The sequence below is a fragment of the Cricetulus griseus genome, chromosome 2 (assembly GCF_003668045.3).
Source record: "Cricetulus griseus strain 17A/GY chromosome 2, alternate assembly CriGri-PICRH-1.0, whole genome shotgun sequence".
Taxonomy (NCBI): Eukaryota; Metazoa; Chordata; class Mammalia; order Rodentia; family Cricetidae; genus Cricetulus; species Cricetulus griseus.
Window position 1 is genome coordinate 32,973,688 of NC_048595.1, and position 10,753 is coordinate 32,984,440.

Sequence of the window (10,753 nt, forward strand, 5' to 3'; positions counted from 1 at the left end):
TGCTAACCTTCATACTGCCCATGACTGTATTCGCAGCAATAAAAACTACGCACTTGGACTTTTATAAGATCCCCTGGGGTTTCTTTTGCTCAGTCAACCCTGGTTTTGAGTCTAGCAGATTTTGTTGGTGGCCTGCATCGGAGCCCCTGATGAGGGCTGAACTGTCACCTAATTTCAGTGTAGCTGAGACTTGTCAGGAAGCTGTAGGGCTCCAGCAGCTCTTTGCTTACTGTCAGATTCTACACAAAGGCTCCGAAGCCCATTTAGACCATGGGCATCCCCAGAGTTCACCATGGGTAGTGTTCTAAGGAATCTCAGGAGCAGCTCTGAGCCATCTTTACTACATACTCCTCTAAGATGTCCCACTGGGACCCTAGATGCAAGAAACCTTTTTCTGGGCTGGAGAGACGGCTCAGCAGTTAAGAGTACTGGATGCACTTCCAGATGACCTGGGTTCAATTCCCAGCAACTACATGGCAGCTTACAACTGTCAATAACTCCTGTTCCAGGGGATCTGACACCCTCACACAGACATATGTGGTCAAAGAACATAAAATAAAAATATTTTTTTTAAAAAAGAAAACACGGCCGGGCGGTGGTGGCGCGCGCCTTTAGTCCCAGCACTCGGGAGGCAGAGGCAGGCGGATCTCTGTGAGTTTGAGGCCAGCCTGGTCTACAAGAACTAATTCCAGGACAGCTTCCAAAGCTACAGAGAAACCCTGTCTCAATAAATAAATAAATAGAAAACACAAGAAAGAAAGAAAGAAAGAAAGAAAGAAAGAAAGAAAGAAAGAAAGAAAGAGAGAGAGAGAGAGAGAAAGAGAGAAAGAAAGAAGAAAGAGAAAGAAAGAAAGAAAGAAAGAGACCCTTTTCTTCTTCTGGATATCCTCCTGAAAATTCTTGCATTGAAGGGCTTCTCTCACACTCTGCTTTGGGTGTAGAGTGGTGGTGTAGTAATGAAGACACTGGAATTTATCCATCTGTCAAGACTCTGGGCTTCATCTCCAGAACACATACATACACATACACACACACACATTCCTTACACATTCATCACTCATTTGTATGAGGAAACTTCCAACTCCTCTGTCTCCTAGTTATCTTGAATATATAATAGATTATTATAAATGTACTCACCCTAGAACACTACAGCTTATCTATATGTTGAATCATATATTGGCAGTCATAACCCAGCCCTTGTCTATGTCCCTTTCCCCAAGTTTTAATTGTTTGTCTTCAGACAGCATCTCACTCCATAGTCCAGACTGTCCTCAAATTTGTAATCCTCCTGCATCTGCCTCTTGAGTGATGGGATTAAAGCTGTTCATAAAATCAGGCCCCACCATGCTTCTCTTTAAGGGGTAAATGGATGGAGTTCTGGACTTCCAGCTAAACAAATATGGTTTTATTGAACACCTCCCCAGCCCCCTAACCACTAGACTTTTAAAAGGGCATTTCTTGTCTTTTCTCCTTTATTTAGTTTTGTTTGTTTGTTGGTTGGTTGGTTAGTTGTTTTTTTCAAGACAGGGTTTCTCTGTGTAGCTTTGGAGCCTGTCCTGGAACTCAATTTGTTGACCAGGCTGGCCTTGAACTTACAGATATCCCCTGCCTCTGTCTCCTAAGTACTGGAATTAAAGTCATGTGCCTCTACATGGGATTAAAGGTATATTAAAAATCAACATCTTCTCATAGTTAAGTGGTGTTTTCTGTACTTTAAAATTTCTCAGAAACACTTGGCAGTTGGGAGGCAGAGCAGGCCAGTCTGGTCTATAGAGTGAGTTCTAGGATACCAGGGCTACACAGAAAAACCTTGTCGCAGGAAAAAAAAATTTGAATGTTGGCTGATGTAGTGTTTTCCTCTTAAAATAGTGCTATTTGTGATCATTTACTTATGACAACTTCTTAAAAGTCAAATTGCTTAAAATGGTTGGAGCCAATTCTATAAATTGGAGTAAAAAACCCTCTGGTGTTAGGGATTGAATTTACCGTCTCACACACACTGTAGCATGTGTTCCACCACTGTGCTATATCCCCAACCCTCTTCTTACTTTTGTGAGACAGAGTCTCAGTAAGTTGCCCTAGGCTGATCTTGAACTCATTCCATATGTAGCCCAGGCTGTGGTTCAGCTTGTAATCCTCCTGCCTCCGCTTTTCCAGTAGCTAAGTAGAGACACAGTATTTCAGTTGTTTAAAGTCTAGATACAAAAGTATTAACATTGCTGTTCATCAAATCTTCTGAATTTTGTCTTGCAAAATGAACTCTATATCATAAAACAAGAGCTCTCCTTTCCACTCAACACTCCCAGTCCTGGATGTCACTCTCCCAACACAAACCCCTGACAGCCTCTCACACATACACATACACACACCACGCCCCTGGCAATCACTCCCCGGCCCCAGACCCTGACAGCCACTTCATGTTTCTTAAGAGTCTGACTAATTTTGATACCTTGTATAAACAAATGGAAGCTTGCAGTAATGTGTGTGTGGTGTGTGTGTGTGTGTGTGTGTGTGTGAGCTCCCACTCATGTGATTATGCCCATTTTTAAAGTTTTGGAATCTAATGCAGAATTGGCCTCCCAAGAGAATATAACTCACTCTTGGACTGAAAGTATCTAGGTGTCCATGTAGGCTTCCCATTGGATGCTTAATATGTAGGCCTGGGAGGTGTGGGATTTGCCAGGTAGATCAGGCTTAAATACAGAGATCAATTTGCCTCTGCCTTTGGAGTGCTGGGATTAAGTGTGTACCGTCATGTACAGAAATTCTTACCACTTTGACAGAGGAACAAAGCAGGTCTGAATGTGTTTCCAGAGGTCATTGTCCTCTGAATCCTGCCTAAAATACTGGTTTTAGCACTTCCTAGATGGGTGACCTTGGACAAATCACTTTTCAATGCCTGCTCCTGTATAGAATGTGCATGACAGCTTACTGGTACACATGTCTATATAATGTATCCTTATTTTGAGGAATAGGGACTTAAAATGTAATGTTCTAAGAATAGTGCCTGGAGGGCTGGAGAGATGATGGCTCAGCGGCTTAAGAGCACTGACTGCTCTTCCAGAAGTCCTGAGTTCAATTCCCAGTAACCACATGGTGGCTCACCACCACCTTGAATGAGATCTGGTACCTTCTGCTGGCATGCGGGCAAAAGACTGTATACATGATAAATTTAAAAAAAGTGCCTGGAGTATAGGAAGACCCAAAGAGAAGCAGCTATTGTTATTACTCTGGCTCCTCCTTCGCTTCCTTCTCTTCAGTCAATTCTTGCTAATATAACAAATGAAAATGATAGCTAGAAATTTTATTTTACACCCCTTTGATAATTCTGTCCCCCACCCTGTATCTCTCTCTGTCTCTCTCTCTCCCCAACTTATAGAGAACCTCGTGCCTATGCCTCCCCAGTGCTGGGATTAAAGGTGTACAACACCAGGCCTGGTTAGGGGCCCGTATTTAAATGGTTTGGTTTGGTTTTGTTGTTCTCTCTCTCAAAGTTTTCAAAGCACCGTGGCAAACAGGATCCCATTTGATCCTCCTTATAGACCCGTAAATCAGGAAGGAAGCAATCATCAATCCTGACTTTTTGGATTTAGAACCTGATGCTCAGAATTCCAGTGCTAACCAATTCCAATTCCAGGAATCAGATTTCGCCTTTCAAAGCCTCGCAGTTGTCCCAGAAACCAGACGCCGCCGCCCGAGAAAAGCTTTGGTTACTTGTAAGAATGTCCCAGCCACAGGCCCCGCCCCTCCCGTTTCAGATCCTGCCCTCCAGCCACTGGCCCCGCCCTACACGCCTCCGACTCCTCCCCTCCCGGTCCGGCCACGCCCAGGCGAGCTCTCTGCGCGCGCGCAGTGGCTTCTGCGGGAGGGCTACCTTAGGCCGCGGCCCCGCCCTCCCCGGCGCGGCCCGCCCAGTTCAAGGGCAGCGGGGCTGGCTGCTCCGGTCCCGCGGAAGGGGAAGGCGAGGGTGATCCCCGCGTGGGGGCTGGTCTGCGACGTGGCGGAGGCCGGGAGAACGAGGCCGGGTAGGGAAGGGCGCGGACCCCCGAGCCGCCATCTTGCTGCGGAGGGGCCGGGAGGGCGGGGCTGGCTGAGGGCGCTGCCGTGGACCGAGTGGCTTTGCCCCTCGGCCTCAAAAACTCGGCCGTGGCGCACGCCCCCGGGTTGGAGCTGCCTTCTCATCCGCTGCTCACCCGGTGTTGGTAGGGAAAGGCCCAGGAAATGACTGCTGGCCCATTGTGCAGAAAACTGAGACTCAGAAGTGAGGAGGAGACTCGACTAGGAACGCACAGCGAGGTGCTGGCAGTGGGACTCCAGGGACTGCCTCATTGCCAGCTAGGGAGTTGGGAGAAAGACTAGCAAGCGGTTCTCTTTTTGTGCCATCAGGTCAGAGCTGACCAAGAAGCATTCACAAGCCAAGCCATGGATCCACCTGCCCGGAAAGAAAAATCCAAAGTTAAAGAACCTGCCTTCAGAGTGGAGAAGACTAAGCAGAAATCTGCCCAGCAGGAGCTGAAGCAAAGACAAAGAGCAGAGGTGAGACTAAGGAGGGGACTCTGTGTGCTTGAGTCAGCGGGAGAAGGTGATGGAAGAAAACACAGGAGAGAAAACTTTACTAGGGGTTTCTGCTTGTCTTCAGGGGCAGAGAGGCCATCAAGGTCCAGAATGGTGAAGCGGAAACCAGGAGTCACAGGTCAAGTTAGTGTCAGAATCCCAACCTGTACCAGGTCTCTAGATGGCTCCTGGCACTGAGCTTTTGTGCTAGGGATCTGAGGAACACATGAAAAGAGAAAAAGCAGCCGTGGATGAGGGAGGGATCAGAGCGGGGAGGCGAATACGAATGAATGAATGAATGAATGAATGAATGAATGAGGATTCATGAAGTGCTTGTGTGTCCAGTGAACCAGTTACACATGTGCATTTGGTGCAAAAAGTAGCTAGTTAGTGGGTGAGATGGTAAAAGTGCCTGCTGCAGAAGTCTGACTACCCGAGTGGGTTCCTCGGAACCCATATATAGGAAAAAGAGGAGAGGTGCTACTCACAACTGCCCTCTCACCTCCACACTTTCTGTGGCATGCACGGACACACACCACCACCACCAGTTTTTAAGTGTCTGCTTATAACCACGTAAGGTTTGAGCCCACCAGTGTTTCTTTGTTCTCCCAACACTTAATCACTTTAAGAATAAAAAGCTTTAAAATATTTACACTGCTAATGAGCCCCATCCAGACATGGGTATTTTAATATGTAGTATCAGGAATAAGCTTGCTGGTCTTTTCTGCCTCTTTGTGGCATGTGTTTTTGAGAAAGTTTAAAGTACAGAAAACACTTGGTATTTATTCTTCTCTCAGATGGGTAGTGGTCACTGGTATTGAATTTTCCTAGAATTTTAAGATAAATAAAGTCACCTAAATTTGATGTCCCCTTTGACTATTTGTCTTATACTTTTTCTCCCTCCCGATGGGTAAGCCTTTTTTTTTTTTTTAGAGGTTTCTGTGTGTAGCTGTGGCTGTCCTGGTACTCACTTTATAGACCAGGGTGGCCTTGAACTCACAGAGATCTCCCTGCTTCTGGTTCCTGAGTGCTGGGATTAAAGGCCTGTGCCACCACTACTCAGGTCCCTCCCTCCTTTTTAAGATGCATTTTCATTCAAATAGATGAATACATTATCTCTGCATTTGCATTTTGTTTGCATTGCATTTTAGAAATATTCACATTAACTCTTTTAAGAATCTGCTTTTTTTGTTTTGTTTTGTTTTGGTTTGGTTTTTCAAGACAGGGTTTCTCTGTGGCTTCAGAGGCTGTCCTGAAACTAGCTCTTGTAGACCAGGCTGGTCTCAAACTCATCCACCTGCCTCTACCTCCCGAGTGATGGGATTAAAGGCATGTGCCACCAACACCCGGCCTCTTTGTTCTTTATAGTGTCTATAAGCCTTTTTAAAAAAGATTTATTTTTAATTATGTCGGTGATGGGTATGTGAACATGAGTTCAGGTGCCCATGGAGGCCATAAGAGGGCATCAGATGCCCTAGAGCTAGAGTTACAGGTGGTTATGAGCCACCTGACGTAGGTGCTGAGAATAGAACCAGGGTCCTTTGGAAAGAGAAGCAAGTGCTCTTAACCACTGAGCCCTCTCTCCAGTCCTGAGCCACCGTATTTAGTGTATTTACCCACTCCTCCTGTAATGGATATTGTAATTACTTACAGTTTTGCTTTTTACAAACATTTGTGCTGAAAAACTTCTAGGTATTTCCTTGGCACCTGTGCTAGAATTTGTCATATATTTGACTAGAAAAATTACCAAGTGCCATTTCAATTTTCCTAGACATTGCCAAATAGCTTTCAGAGGGATTCCTCAAGCCTGCACCCCTGTTGATAGTGTGAGGCACTTACTGTTCCTTTCGCTCTGACAGTTGATGTTGTCAAACGTTGTTTATTGGTTCCATTTAGTAAGCAAATATCTGGCTTCTGCAGTAGTGTATGGACTAGAGACATGTGACTGGACAAAACAGAACAGTCCCTGCCTTCATAGAGTGTGCATTCCAATAATCACAATAAACTCAGGAGCAGGTCTGAAGCTGCTTTGCACCCCAGAGCCTCCCCATGTACTAAGGCAGGTCATCTGAAAGCCCTGCTCTGCCATTCGATAAATAAATGTGCCCCTTCTTCACCCAGATCCAAAATGATCTTAAGCTTTGTGCTTTAGCAGACAGTTCAAGGGGAACTGCAAGAAACAGCCCCTCAAACAGTGTGCACCGTGCACACTGAAAGATCGATGTGAAGGGCACTGTTCCTAACCTTATTGGCATCTGCTTTTCTGGCTTCCATTCGTTCTTCCCATATGATCTTGGAAAAAATACTTCTGAACATCACTTTCTTGATGTCTGGGGAAAATGAGGGTGATGTATCTACATCACAGTATTATAAGGAATAGAAATTGCATATGGAAAGCCCTTAACCCAGTGCCTGGCACACAGAAGGTGTTTGATACCCAGCAGTGATCACGATCTGGAGTCACCATTGCTTCTAAGCAGCCAATGCGCTCTTACCACGTGGACATAGCGGGACCAGCTGGTTGTGTCCATATTCTCTTGCTGAAGTGTCAGGTTGGAGGTGCATACCAGCAGCAGCTGGCACCTGTTAGCTCCTGCTATGTCAGCCTGAGCGAGGCCTGCACATGTGTGAGCAAATGCTGAGGCAGGTGTTACTATTTCCCAGTTAACCCTTTGTGAGTCCTCCTGGAATAAGAAGTGGTGTGACCAGAGTCAATAAGGGCAGGCCCGTGGTCAGAGCAGTGCTTCCTACTTGGTTGTCTCTTGGTTTTGTTTCTATCATGTTGGGGCTTAAACCCAGGGTCTGTATGTGCCTTGTGCTCTACCACTAAGCTATACCCCCAGCCCCCAGTCCACTATTTGCTTCCCCAACAGCTGTCTTGCTATTTAGTCTGTGTTCCCTGGAATGGAATGGAGTCATTGATAGGAATGTGCCAGCACCTCCTCGGCAGGAAGGGATAAAGATGCCGTATCCTAGGAAGGACGCATGCAAGGGAATGGAGGCTCATTTGGCAGGGAAGTAGCACATCACATTGCTATGACCCCTCCCTTTAGACCATGCGTCTCTCTCTTGGCTCAGACACCTGAACATTTTAAATCTCTTTGTGCCCTGCTTATTTCCCCCTTTCTCCTGCCATTCTGCATCTTTGACTGGGAGGTCTCCTGAATATCCCTGCCAGTCCCAGAACAGAAAGTAAAACACAAATCACAAAGGCTGGCAGGTGTCAAGCCTACAAAGCAGAGACTTTTCTGCTTTTTAAATATAAAGTATATGTGTAACTATGTATTGTTTAAAGAAGAAAAAACACCCTGCTATGTAGGGGATGCTGTAGCCACGCCTGCTTAGGGGCTGGCTACAGGTGTGCTTGACCACGGTGCGTGATGTAGGGAAAGTTTAAGAGTGAGGGGCGCTTACGTGGCAGCCCTGTTTTCGCTTTCATCTTTGGCTTGCTGTACTTACTGCTGCCCTGCAGGCTGGCTGGGTCACTCTGTAAGTAAGGCTTTTCCCTATTAAATTCCCTTGTATTTTACCTGATTCCATATTGGTAATTTCCCACATTACTCGTATCTATCACTCAGCTTAAGAAACTGAACTTGAAGCAAGCCCAGTAGCACATAACTATAGTCACAGCATTTGGGAGATGGAGGTGGATCAACAACATGAGTTCAAGACCAGCCTGAGTAACAGAATGAGGCCTTGTCTCAAAGAAAAAAAGAAAAAGAAAGAAAGGAAGGAAGGAAGGGAAAGGGAAGGGAAGGAAAGGAAAGAAAAGGAAAAGAGTAAAAGGGAAAAAGACCAGTAACTTGGAAGGTCCAGCATATCTGGTCATGTTTTAAGTTTATGCTAATCATTGCTTTGTAGTTCTATATGAACTCACTACTCCTCTGTAGTATGGACTCTTAAAATGATGTTTCCATAACAGTAAGTCTCTTCATTTTACATATTTCTGAATTTTTAGTTATGTGCCTCTCTTTGGCTTCAAGTGTTTTAGTTTAAGATAGTATCTCACTGACAGGCGTTGGTGGCACACAACTTAATCCCAGCACTCAGGAGGCAGAGGCAGATGGATCTCTGTGAGTTCCAAGGCAGCCTGGTCTACAGAGTGAGATCCAGGACAGGCTCCAAAGCAATACAGAGAAACCCTGTCTCAAAAAACCAAAGAATAAAATAAAATAAAAGTATCTCTACAGAGGCTGAAACTCTTTATGTAGACCAAGCTGGCCTTGAACTCACAGAGATCTGTCTGCCTATGCCTCCAGAGTCCAGAGTGATGTGACTAAAGACATGAATTACCACACCCAGCCTTTTTTTTTTTTAAGGGGTGTGTGTGTGTGTTGTGTGTGTGTGGTTGGTTGTCCTGTCTTGTCTGTCTGTTTGTCTGTCTGTCTGTACTGGAGCATGGTGCTGGGAACTGAACCCCAGTTCCATGGTAAGAGTAGCAGTGCCCTTAGCTGCTGAACCACCCCAAGTTCTTTCCCTTTGGCCTCTCAGATTTTGTTTTGTTGGGGCATGGTCTCTATTATATAGGCCTGGAACTCACTATGTGGACCAGACTGACCTCAAACTCAGAAAGGTCCACCTTCCTCTGCCTCCCAAGTACCTCTCAGATACCTTTATTTTTTATGAGTGTTTTGCCTGCAAGTATGTCTGTGAACCATGTAAGTGAGCGGTGCCCATGGAGGCTCCATGAGGGCATAGGATCCCCTAGAACTGAAGTTAAAGACAGTTGTGAGCTGCCATGTGGGTTCTGGGAACCACCCAGATCCTTTGCCAGAGCACAACTGCTCTTAACCTTGAGCCATCTCTCTGGCCCCAAGTTCTATTTCTTAGATTGGCAGTGGACACTATATTCTGTGACGGGCTCTCTCCCCTGAACATTTTTCCTTGCTACATTTATGTGTCATGGAACATGTGCAGGGGTCAGAGGACAATGTCCATCATCAAGCTTGGCATGTTTTCAAAATTTTCTCTCGTACGTGGCCTTCACTAGGCCATGTTCCCACAGCTGCCTCCTCTCTGGACTTCTACAAATGCCTCCTAAGTAGTTGATAATCCCTACTTCACCACCACCCCAGTTGGCCTCCAGTCATCCTGTCCAAAGCCCAGATGGAGTTGGGTTGTCTCTGCATACTCATGTCTGCTACTCTCTGGAGCCTGCAGGTGAAGGTCCAGACTCCTTGGCCTGGCATTTAAGTCTGACACTCTTGTCTGTCCAAGTCCCCAGTTCCCCCATATACACTTGAATTTCTGGGAGTGGTCCTGTGCTGTTCCCTTAGACTTGTCGGGCACCATCCTCTAAAGACCAAGCCCCTTGCCTCACTGCTGCTCGCTTCATTCCACCAGCGGAAGCTGCTCTCCCATCCTGTCACTGCCTCACAGGCCCCTCCTGATGAAATTCCAGTATTTGCTGCAGCCTCCACAGCGGCTTCCATTGCTAATGTATCTCTTCTCCATCCAGATCTACGCTCTCAACAGAGTCATGACGGAGCTGGAGCAGCAGCAGTTTGATGAGTTCTGTAAGCAAATGCAGCCACCTGGAGAGTGAGGCAGCTGGCATCTGAGTCAGAGGCCCTGGAGTCTCACAGAATTAAACAAGACTTGTAGAGAACTCTGCACTGAACTTCCTGTAGGTAACTTCACCACACTGGTTCCTCCTCTCAGAACTGGCCCAGTGCTTGCTGGGTAGACTTTTCATCTGGAACAGCAGATTTTTTAAAAAGGCCTTTTTTCTACTGTGTGAGAAAAATCATTGTTTCTAGTGAAACTGTGTGTCCTCCCTAAAAATAATAAAATACAAAATGTTCATTTGTTCTTACTTTAGGGTGGGAATGCCTTCTCACAGAAAGTAGAATAAAGAATGGGGTAGGTGAGGGCTGGAGGGATGGCTCAGAAGTTAAGAGCACTGACTGCTCTTTCAGAGGATGCAGGTTCAGTTCCCAGCACCCATCCATATTCAACACTTCACAACCACCTGTAACTCAAGCCCCGGGACAATCAACATCTTTTTCTGGACTCTATGGGCACTTCACTCCCACACAAAGACATACATATACACACATAGTTAAAAATAAAATAGCTCTTAAAAAAAAAAAAAAAAAACTGGCATGGTATACAGGAGGCAGAAACAAGCAGATACCTGTGAGTTTGAAGTCAACCTGTTCTACATAACAAGTCCCAGGCTAGCAAAAGCTACATAGAC

At 45.9% G+C, this 10,753-nt stretch overlaps 1 protein-coding gene across 2 annotated transcripts; it reads left to right on the forward strand.

Moving 5' to 3' along the window:
• Positions 1–3,865: 3,865 nt before the first annotated feature.
• LOC113833838 (small vasohibin-binding protein) lies at positions 3,866–10,369 on the forward strand. Of its 2 annotated transcripts, XM_027399083.2 has the most exons (4): positions 3,866–4,025; positions 4,207–4,296; positions 4,387–4,536; positions 10,013–10,369. In XM_027399083.2, exons 2-4 carry the CDS (start codon positions 4,222–4,224, stop codon positions 10,097–10,099), a joined length of 312 nt encoding a protein of 103 aa, XP_027254884.1. In that variant the 5' UTR covers positions 3,866–4,025; positions 4,207–4,221; the 3' UTR covers positions 10,100–10,369. The 2 variants fall into 2 exon arrangements, with proteins under 2 accessions (XP_027254884.1, XP_027254885.1); XM_027399084.2 differs by lacking the exon at positions 4,207–4,296 and having other exon boundaries at positions 3,867–4,025.
• The last annotated feature ends 384 nt before the right edge of the window (positions 10,370–10,753 follow it).